The sequence below is a fragment of the Peromyscus eremicus genome, chromosome X, assembly GCF_949786415.1.
Source record: "Peromyscus eremicus chromosome X, PerEre_H2_v1, whole genome shotgun sequence".
NCBI classification, from domain to species: domain Eukaryota; kingdom Metazoa; phylum Chordata; class Mammalia; order Rodentia; family Cricetidae; genus Peromyscus; species Peromyscus eremicus.
The window spans coordinates 25235303-25254178 of record NC_081439.1 but is presented as its reverse complement, the minus strand read 5'-3'; the positions used below and the strand labels follow the sequence as shown (position 1 = coordinate 25254178).

Here is an 18876-nt window from a genome sequence, read left to right as displayed (position 1 = left end):
CAAAGTCAACATGAACTTCTGATTTTAATCAATACTTCTGAACTGTCCTCATAGAGGCAGAATTCATGTACACACATAACACCGGTTTATGAAAAGTTCCCTTTACTCCAACTCAGCATCCTTAGCACCGGGTGCCATCAGGCTCTTTGATATTCATGCATTTGGTCAGTGTAAATGTCTTTCTAACTTCATCTTATTAAGGTGACTTTGCTTTCTACTTAACAGGAAAAATGAAACAAAAAGAGAAGAAAATCCTTATGACTCTATGGACATTGGGAAAGGAGAAAGTAATGCAGGATTCCAAAACAACGATGACGTTCAGACTTCATTTTAGAGTCATTTTACTATATGTAATTGCTAGCAGCATAGTACACAAAACATGAGATTATATACATGGCATTAGATATCAAAACTATGGTCTGTTCAGGAAAAGTTGTCCAAAGAGCATCTGACTTGAGTGGGCATCTTCACTGACATTGCTTTCAGTATTTAGTTCTGCCTTAGGACTTGACATCTCTTTTGTTTATTACTGGAGATGTTTATATTAGAGTAAAAGAGGAAAATGTGTCTTTGGCCTCGCAGTCTGTCCAGGGACAATGTAAATGGAGACGCTATCGGGTAACTGGAGTTGGAAGATGAAATGATACATCTTGGGAGCAAGTGTTGGATTTGGTATGGCATCTGTGATGTGAACTGCTGAGGTTGAGAATGGTGCACACTGTTCACTTTAATCCAAGTGTGACAGATGGTAGGTGTCATGCTCTATGGCTTTGCATTAACTTCAAGTACTGTAGTAATTTGTTCACAGTAATACTTGAAATGGATTGTCCTTTCTTTGGTGGTACAGCTTCAAAGGAGAAAGAAGCCAGATATCAAGTAGAGAACACGACCTTTTCTCTTTCAAAGTGCTTGGTCACCATCTCCCTAACAATATACAACTAGCACAGGGAACTCCATGAGCCCCGAGCATGCCTGATAGAAACTTGCTTCCATTATTCTGTAACTGTGGAGTAAAGGAAAACTCCAGCTGAATGTTCACCCTGTGAAGTGAGTGCCCAGTCTCTAAAACTTTTTGTATTCTCTCATAGGGTCTAAGCAATGATGAGCACAAAACAGACCTCAATAAATACTTACTAGATTTGTACACTCCTCTGCTCTTATGTGTGCTTGTGTCTGGTATTTCTGGCTTTCATTCTATGGACAAAGTTGTCATCTTGGACCAAGAAATTATAAAGTTCAAAAGATTTGTGCTCAGATTGTATGCATTATCAGGTTAGGAACAAAAAACCCTATTTTTTTAATATAACAATACTATATACCTGAAGATTGATTAAACTAAATTAAATAAGTTAGCATGCCCAACATACTATATGGAGACCAGCGTAATGTTAGAATGACTTTGTACTTAATAAATTGGATGTGATCATGGTAATGGTGGGCCATCGACTGATCAAAATCAGGCTGAGTCATTTGAAGCTATTTAGTATCTTTGCACTTATATGCTACACAGGTAGCAAAGACAGAGTGTCTTTGCATGAGAGCCATGCCCCTCCAATCAAGCTTCCATATCATTGTCTACCTTATTATCTTGCTTTTGCGGCAACCAAGAATTGCATTTCTCCTTAATTTACGTTCGCATTTCATTGACACCCTTTAATCTTGTGTATGTCCTGTCTTCTCTAATACAAGAAGATCTTCTACAAGCTATTATCTAAACATCTCTTGTAATTGCCACATTCACTTTATGAAGTTCTCAGCCTTTCTCTTAGTTTAACATTGTGCAATAATAACCTTCATAAGAATCAATTCTATCACCCAACACCTTCAAAAGAGCCTCTCCATTCGTGATAAAGGACCCATGGGCACATGACATAATCTCCAGTTGTAACATGGAAATTAGAAAAAGGAAAACTGGGCTGGAGAGATGGCTCAGCGGTTAAGAGCACCTGCTGTTCTTCCAGAGGTCATGAGTTCGATTCCCAGCAACCACATGGTGGCTCACAGCCATCTGTAATGAGATCTGGCGCCCTCTTCTGGCATGCAGGCAGAACACTGTATGTATTAATAAATAAATAAATAAATCTTTAAAAAAAAAGAAAAGAAAAAGAAAAATTGCTCTCATCCCAACTTAATTTTTTTCCCCAGGTCAGTCTTCATTTTGCCCACCAGGTGAAGGTTGTGGTCCTTCTCCTATGCAGGAGCATCCTCCAAGAGGATAGAGGCTGTACAAAGGTGGTCCTGTACTGGGACGTAAGACAGGAGTTGACAAACTGTGATTCATGGGCCAAATTATGCCCATCTCCTTGAGTTAAAAATGAGTATTATATTTTTTAGGTGTTGGGAGAAAAGTAGAATAATATTTAATGGCACATGAAAATGATATGAAATTCAAATTTCATTGTCCATAAATGAAGCTTTATTGGTACACAGCCATGCCCATTGATTTTCATATCATGTAGGGCTGCTTTTGTGCTACAAAGCTGAGCTGAGGAGTTGACTTAGCGAAGTTATGGCCCACAAAGCATTTTGCAGGCAAACATTGCTGACCCATGGCCTATAAGGAAGCAAGGATGTATATGTAAAAGAGCAACTGGAGTTCAGAGATCCAAGGGACATTTGTTTATGGAATCTAAAGTATTTCTTTTCTGGGAATTTAATTATTTAATAGACAGTGGAGTAAATAAAAGAGTAATTGGGCCAGAAAGAGCAGGTGCCAATTTGCTCTTGCCTGGTGTTCCTCAAGGACTTTATTCTCCTTCATTTGAGAGCCACTTGTTCCTATTTAGGTAAAGATAAGGCCTTGGGCTTAGAGATCGTTGCAGAAGAGGGGGAGGAAAGACCATAAGAGCCAGAGGACCAGGAGGTTGGTGTGAGATTGTGTGTCTGTGAGAAAGGTCAGAAGATTTTTTCATAAAGCCTCACCTACATGGCTGCCTCAACATGACCTGAACAAGGACAACCCCACCACTGCTAACATGGAAGGGAGAAAGATCATGAAGTCTCAGCTCTAGAAAAAGAACTATAGGTGACTAAGGAATCCTGAGAGCAGAAGAAATAGTCTTCCCCACAGAAGACTTTTTTTTATTTATCCAGTGCCAAGTGGTTGACCCTGAAAGCATGTATACAAGCCAAATTGTACAGACTGAGCTGAGCAGGTTGTATTTATATGTTTACACACACACACACACACATACACACATAACAAAAAAGAAAAATTGCTATGAAGCAAGGGAGGTACGTGGGAAGGTCTGAAGGGAGGAAAGGGAGGGAGAAATTATGTAATTATAATCTCCAAATATATTTTTAAAAAGGTAAGGCCTTATGCTCAATCTGTCTTCCTTGTACACTCACTTCCAAGCCAGGATTGAAGCTGGGGAACTACCATATCGGAATTTTTCTTTATTAGCTCACGCACATGTAATACAAATTTTTTAGACCCTTTGACTTGTGTCTCAGCAAGACTACTGAAGCCCACCTAGCAAAGACTCTATCTGAATTCCTCTCCAACTTGCCATTTGGGAATGTTTCTTACCATCTAATTTTCCCTTTTTGTTGCTTCGCAGAGGGTGTAGCTAGACTATGGGTTGAAGGTTATAAAAATAATTGCTGCCAAACACACTTAAGTGGTATTTTTAAAACATTATGCATGTTTTCAAATAGCACAAGTATTCTTCCTCCAGCTCTGGCTGTCATAGTGCACTGATTATGTCACAGATCTCTAGCAATAACTTAAATTCTTGTTTGATATGAGTTTTGAAATCAAGCTTCTGAGCAAGGCTCTGCTTTCTTTCATCTCATAGCACACAATTCTGTATTGTTTGCATCTTTATCAGTATGAGTTACTTTTTACAAACAGATGGATTTTGAAAAATCACATATATAAAGAGTAAAGGCAACTACAGGCTAATCCCAAGACAGAGGCAGAAATAAAGGTTAAGAATCTGTGAAACACCTGTCTCGAAAAACCAAAAAAAAAAAAAAAGACAAAACAAAACAAAAACCAAAGAATCTTTGAAACAGGGTCTAGAGAGATGGCTCAGTGGTTAAGTGCACTTGCTGCTCTCAAAGAAGACCTGGGTTCAGTTCTCAGCATCCAAATGGTAGATTCTAACTGTAACTCCAGTTCCAGGGGATCTAGCAACTTCTTTTGGCCTCCATGGGTACCAGATATGCACGTGGTACACAGACATACATGCAGACAAACACACACGTAAAATAAAATAATCTTATATTTAAAAAAAGAGTCTGTGATACAGGCCCCTGCTGTACAAAACCCCAGGAAGAAGGAAAGGCTGCCTGGGCAGGTTGAGAAGGAAGGTTCTGTCACTTGATTCTTTTTATCCTTGGGTAGGAAAACCTGGCACTCAGGAAAGAGTAAATAAAGAAATGAATGTATAAATGTCCTAGTGGTTATTTTAAAAGTGTCATTTCATTGTTCATTCATTATGCATTTAAATTTGTATACCTTAATTAAAAATAGAATACCATTGTCCTGGCAATTCTCTGCTGAAATAACAAAATCATTAAGTACATGTCAAGAAACAAATAAGCAAGGGAGATATTTGAGCTCACTGGTAGGAAAAAAATGGGAGGTATGAGTAAAAGTAAGACTATCACTGGTTAAAAGCACTGGCTACTCATCTAGAGGACCCAGATTTGATTCACATCACCCATATGGTGGCTCACAACCATCTGTGGCTGTGATTCTAGATGATCAAACTCCCTCTTTTGGCCTCCATTGGTTCTACAAACATATGGTGCACATACACATACATAAAATAAAAATTATAAAATTTAAAATGCTATTTTTGTATCTGTGTTAAGATATAAGATGGAAGTAGAAACTTCAATTATCTTTCAAATGAGCCAAAAGCCCCAAAGTCCCCAACCTAAGTATATAACATCATTAGAAACTAAGATTGCCACCGGGCGGTAGAGGCGCACGCCTTTAATCCCAGCACTCGGGAGGCAGAGGCAGGCGGATCTCTGTGAGTTCAAGGCTAACCTGGTCTACAAAGCGAGTTCCAGGAAAGGCACAAAGCTACACAGAGAAACCCTGTCTCGAAAAACCAAAAAGAAAGAAAGAAAGAAAGAAAGAAAGAAAGAAAGAAAGAAAGAAAGAAAGAAAGAAAGATTATCTTAATTCTAGTAAGACCACAGTCTCATTGAGTGGTGACTGATAATGGTGGAAGTTAATGTGCAGGAATAAGGCACTAAATTCTATCTGAGCACCATACTCTGTGAAGCATGAAACACATTATTCAATACATTGTTCAATATTATTTTATATCACTGTACATGATGACAGGAAGTACCATTGTTTTGGTATGGAGGAGAAACTGTATCATTCAGATGGAGTTATAGCCCATATATAAGTGCCCTGCTACATAATGAGGTACCCCAGGGCTGTTCAGCATGCATGAAAGCTTGGGAAGAATACCAACTCACAGGCTGCACTCAGACCTGCTTCATCAAAATTTCTAAGGTGGTTCCTAGGAATCTGTGTTTTAATCAACTCTCCATTTGGCTCTCAAACATATTTAACTTTTAGATCATTTATATATTGTATTAGTTGCTTTTTTGTTCTGTAATAAAAGACTATGACCAAGGCAACTTAGAGAAGAAAGACTTTATTTTGGCTTACAGTTCTAGAGGGTTAGAGTTCATAATGGCAGGACAGAGGCAGCTTGCAGGATGGTAGATAGAGCTGGATGCTGAGAGCTCACATCCTTGATGGTTTTTAAAAATGTGTATAGGTGTTTGGCCTGCACATATGTTGGTGCACCACATGTGTACCTGGTACCCATGAAGGCCAGAAGAAGGCATCAGATACCCTAGGACTAGAGTTACAGGTGGTTGCAAGCCACCATGTAGGTGCTGGGAATTGAACCCCGGTCCTCCGGAAGAGCAGCCAGTGATCTTAACCACTGAGCCATCTCTTTAGCTTTTGAAAGCTAACTGCAAGCAAGAAGCAGAGAGAGTAAACTACAAGTAAAGGCTGCCCCCATTGACGTAATTCCTCCATCAAGGTCACACCTCCTAAACTTCCCCCCAACAATGTCACAAACTGGGGACCAAGTATTCAAAGCCCAAGACATTTCTCATAAAAGGCAAATGTACACACATTTCTGTTCTTGAAAGGATATTTAATTACCACACTAGCGCCAACAGAAAAGAGTGAGTTGTCAACAAACCGTTTTTTCACTTCTGCTCCATCTTTACACACAGTACACACCCGGCATAAACAGAAATCTAAAAATGAATTTCTACCATAGGCCTAGAAGTAATACATTAAAAGCAGCACAAACAAAATTAACAATTTGACCTAAATTTCAAAGAAATGTTTGGTTTCCTACCTTGTTTTTTTTCCAGATAGTATAACAGATAAACAACACATAAAACATTATTAAGAACTAGCTAAATTACATTGTGCCTTTCTACTTCCCTTAATAAGAATGAGAGTGTTGGTCAATGCTTATACTCATTCCCATCAATATTCCAGATTTGCTCTTCATGGCTTATCTTGTTCCCGAAGTGGTTCGATGGCAGATAGGAGTTGCTGAAATGTGGGGCGCTTTTCTGGCAGCTAAATGAAAGAAAACCCCAATGTGTTAGATGATGAAAGTCATAATTCAAAAGAACAGTATAAGGGCTGGGGGTGTGACTCAGTTGGAAAAGTGCTTGCTTAGAATGCAGGACACCCTGCCTTCAGTTCGTAGCATCACATTAACTAGGTGTGGTGGCACACATCTGTAATCCGAGGATTTGGGAGGAAGAGGCAAGGGGATCAAATGTTTGAAGTCTTCCTCAGCTAGACACAGCAAGTTTGAGGCCAGTCTGGGCCACATGAGACCCTGACTCAAAAATTCAAATGACAAACAAGAATATAGGGCTGAGAGATGAATCAGTGGGTAAAAGCACTTGCCCTACAAGTTCCAATCTTCAGAATCCACATGAATGCCAGGTATGCGACATGAGTCTCTGTGATCCCAGCCTTCCAATGGCAAAATGGGAAGTGGAGACAGGAGAATGCCTGGAAACTCAGAGGTACTAGCTTGGTATACACAACAGCGAACAAGAGATTCTGTATCAAGCAAGATAGACACTAATAAGGGCTGCCACCAGACACAAACTCACCATGGCACCAGTATACCTACATTCACAAATACAAACACACTGCATGCACACATGCACGCACACACACACACACACACACACAAATGAACAATATATAAAACATGTATACTTCAGTCCTAATGTGAGTGACATTCTATTTCATTTGAGAGAGGGTCTCACTGAGTAGCCTTATCTGGCCTGGAACTTGCTATGTAGACTACGCTGACCTCAAACTCATAGACAGTTGCTCTGCCTCTGCCTCTTAATTGCTAGGATTCAAGGCATGTGTACCACACTCACTGAGAGTGACTTTTGGAATGTAGAAACACCATAGACCTTTCTGCTGAGATTTGGAATAAGGCAAGGGTGCTTTCTGTACTCACTATTCTTTTTCTTAATTCAAAAAATTTTTTATTCATTTTACATACCAGCCACAGATCCCCCTCTCATCCTTCCTCCCATTTCCCCCTAGCCTCCCCCCTAACCCACCCTCACTCCCACCGCTTCCTCCAAAAAGGTAAGGCCTCCCATGGGGAGTCAGCAAAGCCTGGTACATTCAGTTGAAGCTGGACCAAGCCGCTCCCCCCTACATCAAGGGTGCATGAGCTGGCTTTCTGGAGCCCATTACCTATACTCACTACTCTCAAGATCATATTGAAATTACCAATCAATGCACCCAGAAAACAAAAACTAACCCCAAGAATTAGATGGGGAAAACTATCTTTATTTGCATAGGACATAATTATATGCTGGAAAATGCAAGAGGACTAACAATAGACTTCCCTGAACAATAAAGGATTTTGCTAGGTGGGCAGGGTAAAAAAATAACAAATGAAATCAAATAGACAATAGTAACCAGTCAGAAAATATGATGGAAGGGAAAACATCATTTATAATAGCATCAATACCAAAATAAAAGAAAGATACACATGTAGATTGGAACATATATTAAGAAAAAAGTCTCCTTTGAGCTACAGTAGGACATGTTAGTGTCATGGAGATGTAGAATGTCTCCAGTTAAAAAGGAAACACAATCTTAAAGATGTGAATAGGCTTCTTTTAAGCTAGATGAATTTATTTCACACATTTTGAATTTGCAAAATGGCAACAAAGCTATAAAGAACAATAAACCATAAGAGTTCTAGACTATATAATGTTAAAATATCACATAGTACTTTACTTGTTGTAGAACAGCATATAATTAAAGTAGTATGGTGCTGGCATAGAAAGACCAGACCACAGAAGAGGAAGTCCCTAAATGAATCAATATTATTCTGCATGGAAATGTAGAATAATATTCCACTCACTCACTGCCATTAAGGTGGCTCCTTATCTCTTTTTTGGGGGGTGAGGTTTCGAGACAGGGTTTCTCTGTGTGGCTTTGGAGCCTGTCCTGGATCTCTCTCTGTAGACTGTGCTGGCCTCGAACTCACAGATATCTGCCTGCCTGTGCCTCCCAAGTGCTGGGATCAAAGGCGTGTGCCACCACCACCCGGCTAGGTGGCTCCCAATCTCTTGATGGTCTTTTGGTAAATAATGCTTCCAACAACTGGATAAATGTTACAACAACTGTATGTTTGGAGTATAGTTCATAATATACATAAGAAACACAACAAAATAAAAATGAATATTTTTAAGCTTCATTTTTTATACTGCTCAAAAAATTTCAATGGCTTCACAATACATATAAAAATCTAATCTCTCTTCTTCTTCCTCCTTCTCCTCCTCCTTTTCCTCTTCTTTAGGGTACAGAACCTCAACCAGACTTAATCTTCCAAATTTATTTTCAGTTGTTCCAACAACAGCTCTAGCTGAGAACAGCATGTCTGCTGCCTGCGTGTCTGCTGCCTGCTTCCACACCTTAGCTCGAGGTGTTCTCATTTGGACACGCTTTGGCACCATCTCTCTACTCACAAAGCAAGGGAATTTTGACAACTCCTGATTTGGTTCAGATCCCAATGCATTCAGGACCTGCTCTCCTTCCTCTGAGCTCCACGCTTCTTTCTATCTTTTTCATTTGGGTGCATAATTATAAATTTCTTGATGTTTTCAGTGTGTGTATGTGTGAGAAGTTTTGGGGTTCGGTGAAGGAAGTGGTGGAACTTCAGACTTCACAGCTCCAATTAGTTGTTTAAACAGCAAAGACGTTTGACCTGGAATTTCCTCCATTTTAGGCCTAACTCTGCTTCATGTTATTTGGTGTTTGGGGGACTGGAAGGTGGGGTAGGGGTATGAAGAGGAGGAAGAGGGAGAAGAAGAGCGAGAGGAAAAATGAGGAGGAGGAGGAGGAGGAGGAGGAGGAGGAGGAGGAGGAGGAGGAGGAGAAGAAGAAGAAGAAGAAGAAGAAGAAGAAGAAGAAGAAGAAGAAGAAGAAGAAGAAGAAGGGGAAATCTTTCATGTGATCTCTGTATGTGATTAGATGTTTCTGTCATGAATTTTTGAGCTGAGGAGAGATTTTATAGTTTTGTTAAGAATGAGGCCTCAACCCTACCCAAAAAGCTATAGGCAACCGAGTAAAGCTGGGAACAGGAGATGTGGCCTTCCCCAGGGAAGTGCACACCAATTGCTTGTCCTGTGCCAAATGGTCAGCTCTTAAAACATACATACAAGTAACATTACATGACTAAACAGGTTATATTTAGAACTATGTATGTATATACATAAATGCATGTAATAACAATAAATGAAAGAAGAGGCCATGAATTTGAAGGAGAGACGCGCGGGGGGGGGCATCGGTATACGGGAAGATTTGGAGGGAGGAAAGGCAAGGGAGAAATGTAATTATATGATAATCTCAAAAATTAAAAAAAGATCCCTGGGCAGTGGTGGTGTACACCTTTAATCCCAGCACTCCGGGAGGGAGAGGCAGGCAGATTTCTGAGTTCGAGGACAGGCTGGTCTGCAGAGAGTGAGTTCCAGAACAGTCCAGGTCTACACAGATAAACCGTGTCTAGAAAAACCAAAGCAAACCAACCGATCAAACAAACAAATGTTTCAAAAACCAAGAGTGAGGACGCGGCACCAGCCAGCCTGCCTCTTTAATAACTGTGTCACTGAGGTAAGTCCCTGAACCTCCCTGGGCTCTATTTCCTCCCTTGTCAGTTTCAGTGCTGATAATATTATCTACTGCATAGGGTATCTTCTGATGAGTTGATACTTATAAAGTTCTTACAACAATGGCCTAAGTTCTTCAGCAAATTATCGAGATTTGCCTTGTTTTATTTTTACATTACAAACAAACATGATCCAGGACCATTTCCAGCTTCTTTGTAGCAGGTGCTTTCCCTCATCCCCAAAGAAGCCCTCCCCCATGCCAGCCTGCTTAGGGGGCATACTTGCCTCATGCCAGCAGCTATACATGATCTGGTAGACGGTGTCCGATGCCAGCTGGGGCCGGTAGAGTCTGTGGCCCTGGGAGACCTTCACAACCACCTCGGAGTTATCATATAAATCGTAGGGCTGCTTCCCCAGACTAAACACCTCCCACATCAGGATCCCTGGAGTGCATCCGGGGGCAGCCCCAGCAGACGGAAGAGAAAGAGAACCAGTGTCAGAAGGCCCAGAGCTTGTGAAAGGAACTTCACATCCCAGGACCAGGAGCCCAGGAGCCAGGGCAAGGGATTTCTGGGAAACAAGGCCTAGTGAAAGGGGGAGGGCATGAAAGGTGGGCTTTGGTCATCATTTCTACGGTTTAGGTGTTCCTGTACTTCTTCAGATTCCCCCCCACCCCACCCTGTGCTTGTTAGAAAACCAGAGAATGGCCAAAGCAGAGGGAGCCGCTTGGGGCCAAGGTTCATGGGATGCTTTGGAAGGCACTTGGGGTCTCCTGCAGCCTCACACTGACAACAAACGGGGTGGTAAGCCACTACCCAACACTTAGGAGTGATGAGGTCCTTGCCTTTTCTTTCTTTCTTTCTTTCTTTCTTTCTTTCTTTCTTTCTTTCTTTCTTTCTTTCTTTCTTTCTTTCTGCTTTTGCAGTTGTGCACAAGTTCATTGCATAGTTACGCTACCTTTTGGTAGAATGTAATGATAAAACAATAGATGCTTATTCCACAGTCTATTGTTGCTGTTGGTCTGTCATGAGTCAGGTACCATTTGGGAATCTGATAAAAGCCACAGGCTATTACTGCCTTGGGAACATGAACCCATGGCTCATCTGTCCATTTTCAGAATGCTCATAGTCCTCAGCTCATGGAAGACATTGCTGACTTCAGGATAAGACACCAAGTCTTTATGATCATCTTTATGATGATCAAGAGAGTGACATTTGGGGTCATTCAGATGTGGCCTTTGAAAGCTGAGTTCTCCCACTTGCAGGCCAGGTCAATTCCTTCACACCTCCTGGCCTCTGCTCTCCTCCCAGACAGCACCTTCTAGAGTTGCTGTGAGGATACAACACAGAGTGCTTTTGAAAGAGTGCCAGGGTATTGAAAACGCTACCTGAATGGTGCCATTCTCTCCGAGGACAAAGATGCTAAACCAGTGCTTCTCAACCTTCCTAGTGCTGTGACACTTTGATACAGTTCCTCATGTTTCGGTGACCCCCAACCATAAAATTATTTTCTTTGATACTTCATAGTTGTCATTTTGCTACTGTTATGAACCATAATGTAAATACCTGATATGCAGAATATCTGATATGAGACCCCTGTGAAAGGGTCATTCAACTCCAAGGGTACTGTGGAATGGTCTTTCTGTACACTGTGAATATATGTTGTTCCCATTGGTTAATAAATAAATAAACTGATTTGGCCTGTGGCAAAGCAGCTTAGAGGCATTCAGGAAATCCGAGAGAGACAGGAAGGAGAAAGTCGGAGTCCAGGGAGAAGGTGGGAGCTGTAGCCAGGAGAAGCAAGATGTAAAAGTACTAGTAAGCCACGAAGCCATGTGGCAATGCATAAATTAATAGAGATGGGTTAATTTAAGATATAAGAGCTAGCTAGCAAGAAGCCTGCCATAGACCATGCAATTGGTAATTAATATTAAGCCTCTGAATGATTATTTTATAAGTGCTGTGGGACCTTGGGGCTGGGTGAAACCAGAGAAACAAGCAGTCATGACCCACAGGTTGAGAACCACTGCTTTAAACATATATCCAGGTTCAAAACCCTGGACAACCCACATATACAGAAAGAAGACAATTGTTCCCAAACCCCAAACTTTGACTTGTAGGCCACAGATTTTATGTAAAATATAATAAAGCAGTCTTCCACGTTGTGGAAGGTGTCTCTTCCTTTAAACACATGTTCTAAACCAGTTCTACAAAAGAGTGCTCACATATTTCAGGTCTGGTAGTACCTTATAAAGTACTCAGGGAAGGAGGGTCTTCTCTGAGGGGGCTTCTATAGGTCCCAATTCATTCTGAACATCCATAGCAGGAGTAAATTATTTAAGAAAAGATTTACTGTCTGTCAACAGCCAGAAAACAACTGCAACTAGGTTGTTTTATGAGGTGGATAATCAGGTTGAATAATACTGCCTTTGGTTAAAAAAAAAAAAAGCTATAACTATTGAATGAGGGTACTGCTGTGGGATGGTCTTTCTGTATTCTGTAAATATGTGTTAATAAAGAAGCTGCTTTGGCCTATGGCAAGACAGATAATAGCCAGGTGGGAAATTCAAGCAAAGATACAGGGAGAAGAAGAGTAGCGTCAGGGAAATGCCAGCCCGCCACCCAAGGAGCAAAATGTCAACAGACTGGTAATGCCACAGCCATGTGGCAATACAGAGATTGATAGAAATGGGTTAATATAAGATGAAGAGCTAGCTAGCAAGAAGCCTGAGACATCGACCAAACAGTTTGTAATTGATACAAGCCTTTGTGTGTGTACTGGGGACCGAGTGACTGTGGGACACAGGAGAACTTCCAACTACAGGGTACAGATTTCAGGAATAATATTTAGCAGGCATATCAGTTGATGTATAGATTTGAAACTAGTTTTGACAACAAGGGCCAAACTTAATACAAAAACACTATCTGAGTGACTTTGCCTTTTTATGTGCCCATTTGAATATCTTTATACTTTTCAAAAGGGAATGTTTATTTTTAATATTTATTTAGGACAGAAAAATAAACTACTGACTAAAATTTCCTTCTCTCAAGTTGCCTTGAATGTATTAAGTGGTAAATCAAATTGCACTTATGGACTAAGACAAGCATGAAATATTTCTTGGTCATATTTAATATATTATGTCACTTGGTGATAATTTGACTTAGTTATCCTGTACCCACCAGAGAGTTGTTGAAAACAGTCATGATTCTATCAACATATTTTTAAAAACCCCAAACTCTGACAATTGACAGAATCACAACTTAAGAATTTTTTTACTCTTTCACAATCACCTCTACTGAATTTGGCTTTTCTTCTTTTGGTTTTGTTTGTTTGTCTGTGTCTGCAGTGCTGGGGATCAAACCCAGGGCCTTGAACACTCTAGGCAAATGCTTTGCCTCTGAGCTATACTGCCAACTCAACTAGTCAATCTTTTGTTGTTCTGAGATAGATCTTGTTAAGTTCCTCAGCCTGGCCTAGAACTCATAATCCTCTTGCCTCAGCACCTGAGGTCCAGGATTACAGGTGTGTCTTGTCATGCAGTCTGAGAGAGTAAATTTCAATCTAAACATTTTAAGAAAATAGTGGTTATCAAACTTCTATAAAAAACGAAATGGTAAGTATATTAGACTGTGAATCAAATGGTGTCTGTGGCAATTATCCTGTTATAGCAGAAAATCGGCTACAGACAACATGGAAATGAATGGGCATGCCTGTGGCCAATAAAACTTTATTTACAGAAACAGGGTGTTGTGTCATATTTTGTTTGTGTTCTGACAAATAAAGTTTGCTTGAAGTCAGAAGGCAGAGCCAGCCACTAGTTAACCACAGAGGTTTGGATGACTGTAGAGAGAGGGACAGGAAGTGGTAAGGCGGGGCTGAGAGAGGATCTCAGCCCTTTCGGTCAGAGGAATGGAAGAGGTAGGAAGTCACTAGTGGCTGCTCCCCTGCTTCTCTAACCTTTCAGGTTTTTTACCCGATATCTGACTCCTGTTTTTTATTGATAAGATTAATTAGATTAACACTTCAACAGGGTACCTAGTTTGGTCCAGGACTGTTGTCTCCAAAATCCCGATCTAATTGAGCAAGGGGAGGAGATGATTTGAAACAAGGTAAGTGTTTGCTGTGGTTTGGAGGCTTGGCTTCCAGTTTGGTGCCTTTGGGGGGTGTGGAAAGTTTAAGAGGACTTACAGCCATGTGGAGAGTGGCCTGAAGGGGAGAGTGAGACTGCAGCATCTCCTCTCCATCTCCCCTCTTCCTCTTGGTCACAAGGGGAGCAGTTTTGCTCTTGCCACATCCTCTACTCTGTCCCTGTCCACCTCACCACATACATGGGTCAGATTGCAGACTGCAACCTTCAACACCATGAGCCAAAATAAATTATTTCTTTTTCTAAGTTGATTTTGCCAGGTATTATTTATAATAATGGAAAGAGAACTTGCACAAAGCCAAAGTCTGCTGTTTACATTAGGGATGCCCAAAGACTCTGCCCATTCTGAAGGGACCCTTTAGAACAGTTACCATAGTTACACTCATGCTCACAAACAGTGGTTTATATTTAAGTCCTCCAACATTTGGGGTTTCAAATAAACCAAAGTTTAAATTCTAATGATTCCTTCACAAAACTCTTTGAGGCTAGAAGTGGTGCACACCTGTAATGCTAGATTTTGAGAGGCTAAGGAGGTAGGAGGATCATGAGTTTGAGACTAACCTGGGTTACATAGCAAAACCCTGTTTCAAAACAAAACAAAACCTGAAAGTTTCATTGGAAAAGTCCCTAAGTTTTTTGATTCTCCGGGCAGATGCTAAAATGATGTAAATTATGGAAGTATATAAGACTTCCTAACATTGAACCCAAGGAAGGAAATTGTCTTCTTCAACCACTTGCTTGTCTCACACCGTATGTGTAATTTTGTAAAGACTCGGGGTTTATTTTCAAATGGATGTTGCTGTTCTTGCGGTTTCCTGTTGTGGAAGCCGGCTTATGAAACGGGGCTGGGTGCTGTGTGGTTACTTCCTTACCAAATGCCCATACGTCTGACTTGCTGCTGTATTTGAAGTAGTGGAACACCTCTGGGGAGGACCACTTGACGGGAAACTTGGTTCCTACTGAACTGACATACTGATCATCAAGAACGTATCTGTAGGAAAAACATCAACCCAGATATTAAGACAGATGGTGTTACAAACTGGGAAGACCTCTACTGGCCATTGTTGCCTCCATGGCCCACCATTAGCCAGGCTGATAAAGGACATTATAACGTCCATTGTCAGCTGAACACTTCAGGTTTCTAGCTAATTTGTCTCTTATTTTATCTATCTTTCTCTCTTCCTGAGACAAGTTCTCATGAACTCCTGGTCTTCTGCCTCTGCCTCCCAAATGCTAGGATTGTAGATATACGCCACTATATCTGGTCTTTGACTTCTTTTCAGTGTGATATGTTAGCTTTTAGTGATTTGTACGCATTTAGGAAATGTAACTTTGAACATAGTAGAACTCAGGTGTGAAATGTTTGGTAACTATCAAAACCCACAAAAATGTGAAAATACAATCATTCAGAATTCTACCACAATGATGCCTAGTAATTGTATCACTCAAGATACATTTCTTCCTTGTACTTTACGATTGTATCTTTTCTCTATTTGTAAGTTGAACAGAACTGGGTTTCGGTTGTTTTGAGATTTGCTTTTATTTTTTTCTTCAGTATCAAGTTGAAAGGATGTCCTCAAATGGGTACATTTTCTCCTCCAGCATCATCTTTGGTGACTGAACAGCATCCACTCTTATGGAGTAATAAATTTATTGAATTGTACAAACTGTTCTTAATTAACTATTATAAATAATGATGAAACTATCTAATGGAAAAAACAACAAAAATAGAAATTCAAAGATGTCCACTAAGCCTATGCTTTATTATGATTATAAAGTGGAAATAACCTCAATGCACTCATGTTGAAGAATATTTAAATTCTATTTTATGTAGAAATACTATGTAAAAATACATAGAATACTATGCAACCACTAAAAAATGATATAGTTCTATATTTCACCAAATAAAAATCTGTTCATTGGGTGGGTGGTGGTGGCACATGCCTTTAATCCCAGCATTCAGGAGGCAGAGGCAAATGAATCTCTGAGTTGAAGGCTAGCCTGGTCTACAGAGTGAGTTCCAGGACAGCCAGGGCTACAAAGAGAAACCCTATCTTGAAAAAACAGAAAAAAATCTGTTCACAGTATATGGTTATGTGCAAAAGCATGTATGTCTGATGTAATTCTGTTTCAAGGGGAACAAACAGTACATGTATATATTCATGGGAATGATTGGCTATACTTAAAAATAAGGCCTGAGTTGGAGAGATGGCTCAGCAGTTAAGAGTATGTACTTCCAGAGGACTTGAGTTTGATTCCCAATATCCTTATCAGGTGGTTCACACTCCCATGTAACTCCAACTCCAGGAGGATCCCACTCCTCCAGCCTCTGTGGGCACCTGCATTCATGTTCACATACTTACATAAACATACATATACATAATTAAGAATATCTTTTACAACAATTACTTATGCATAATTAATACTAGGGAATATTACTTATCTGTCAACAGAATTACTATAAAATAAAACCAAAATGGCTCACCTAGAGAACTTAGTATAGTCAAAATTTGTGTGTGTGTGTGTGTGTGTGTGTGTGTGTGTGTGTGTGTGTGTATTCATGCCATTGCCCAAGGAGGCCAGATGAGGGTGTTGGATCTCCTGGAGCTGGAGTTACAAGCAGTTGTGAGCCATCTGACATGGATGCTGGGAATCAAACTCCAGTCCTCTGAAAAAGCAACAAGTGTCCTTAACTCCTGAGCCATCTCTCCAGACTCTCCAACATATTTTTTGAAATAGAGTCTCCACTGAATCTGGAGCTTGCTGATTGGTTAGACTGGCTGGCCCTTCTGTCCCTGGCCCGCAGTTGCTGGGGTTATGTGCACACGACAGGGTCTGGATTTGATGTGGGTGCTGGGAATCCAAGACCAACCTCACGCTTGTGCAGCAAGCACTCTACCAATTGAGTTGGCCACCCCGCTTGAAATCAGATTCTTGACTACAACTGATGGGAATGCTACACCCCACAATGGGGCTACACCCCACAATGTGTTAGAGGTCATTGGTGCTAGAGTTGGAAATATCAGAAGGAAAAGCTGTTGGGGACATTACTGGCTTACCTTGTCATTCCGAAGTCTGAGACTTTCACAGAGAGGTCACTGTCCACCAAACAGTTCCGAGCAGCCTTGGGAGAGAAAGGAAAATCTTCAAGTAGAAAAAGCAACCAAGGATCTCCCGATATCAGACTCAGATATTTTCTTCTCCTCGGCTTCAATTTCAGCAAAATGCAACACAGCCTATCACAACCCCAATTACTCTGAAGTGTTTTTTAATTTCTCGTAAATTTCAAAATGAAAATGTTCTTGTATAAGCCTGTTTACCCAAGCATCTGTGTGGGAGCCCATTTTCAGGTTTCCTAGTGGCTTTACCCAGTAGGTCTGCATAGATAATTGGGCCATGGACCTGAGTGCAGATGTCTAAGATGGTCTGCTCTTGGCTGTGCTAGGGGGAGATCTTTTGCTCCATCCCTTGGCATTCTTATAAATACCCTAGGGCAGAAATACTGGGCCCATTGGAATAGGTTCCACACCCTCTCGAGGCTATCCTGTATTTTCTATCTTTATCTCCTCCCCCTATTCCTTCTAACTAATATTTCCTGCTGCTCCTACTCAAGAGCACTCTGGGGAAATATGGGGGTAGTGGGTAGCCCCTCCACACATCCAAAATTATTGAAAACGTACTTGAACACAGAATCTCAGCTTAACAAGGAGAGAGCCAAAATGCCTTCCACTAGATCCTGTGCATTCAAAGATGCTCAGAAGTTGTACACACTACACCCAGGACTTATGGGATGCATTAGCTTGGTGTGTAGAGTACACTTGCTATTCAGCACAAGCAAATCCCTAAAAGCTAAAGGCCAGTGAATACCAAACAGTACTGGGAACTCCCACCCCAATCCCAACACACACTTTACTTTCCATCTGTGTGTGTGTGTGTGTGTGTGTGTGTGTGTGTGTGTGTGTGTGTGTTTAGTTATTGTATCAAGTCACTGCTTTAGCAGTAAGCTCTTCAGTTTAATGGTCTTGAGAAACACGAAACTGACCCAAGTCTTTCCATCTGTTCTTCATACCACAGCACAGGTAGCTATGGAGATCCTCATGACTCATTTTACTCTGACCTTTCCAAGTGCAAAGTGAAGGCACCCTCTTTGTCAGACCTCTCAGCACCCTATCCCTGGAGGAGGGAACCGTGGGCTCTGTCCTCTCATTTCATCGACCTTCCAATGGCTTGCCTTACCAAATCCCGATGTATAAACTGGTGGCTCTCCAAGAAAGCCATGCCTTCACAGACATCGTAGCACATTTCTAAAAGCTGGGAGGTTTCTAGTCCTTTCCCATGACTCTTCAGGTAATTAAGCAAGCAACCGTTGGTTATATACTCAGTTACTATGTAGATGGGGTATTTCTTCGAACATACTCCGTAGAATTTAACCAGCTTGGGGTGGCTGAGTTTCCTGCAAAAGAATCGATTTGAAAAGTTCACTTTCCAGATGGCCTGAGCAAGGATGAACAGATTCTCACTCCTTCTACCTGAACAGAGAAAGAGACCTGGGAGCTTAG

At 40.9% G+C, this 18876-nt stretch overlaps 2 protein-coding genes across 2 annotated transcripts in view; one reads left to right on the top strand and one right to left on the bottom strand.

The window, feature by feature from the left end:
- Positions 1 to 1134, top strand: part of Ace2 (angiotensin converting enzyme 2) — a 49795-nt gene extending 48661 nt beyond the window's left edge. The window contains exon 18 of the mRNA XM_059250698.1: positions 226 to 1134. Coding sequence (XP_059106681.1) covers positions 226 to 334 — 109 coding nt within the window. The 3' untranslated portion in view covers positions 335 to 1134. The remainder of the gene's footprint in view (positions 1 to 225) is intronic.
- Positions 1135 to 6008: 4874 nt separating this feature from the next.
- The window catches only part of Bmx (BMX non-receptor tyrosine kinase), a 58358-nt gene continuing 45490 nt past the window's right edge, over positions 6009 to 18876 (bottom strand). The window contains exons 16-20 of the mRNA XM_059250313.1: positions 18554 to 18770; positions 17377 to 17441; positions 15190 to 15308; positions 10456 to 10613; positions 6009 to 6586 (exon numbers count right to left, since the gene is read on the bottom strand). Of these exons, the coding sequence (XP_059106296.1) occupies positions 6512 to 6586; positions 10456 to 10613; positions 15190 to 15308; positions 17377 to 17441; positions 18554 to 18770 (634 nt within the window). The 3' untranslated portion in view covers positions 6009 to 6511. The remainder of the gene's footprint in view (positions 6587 to 10455; positions 10614 to 15189; positions 15309 to 17376; positions 17442 to 18553; positions 18771 to 18876) is intronic.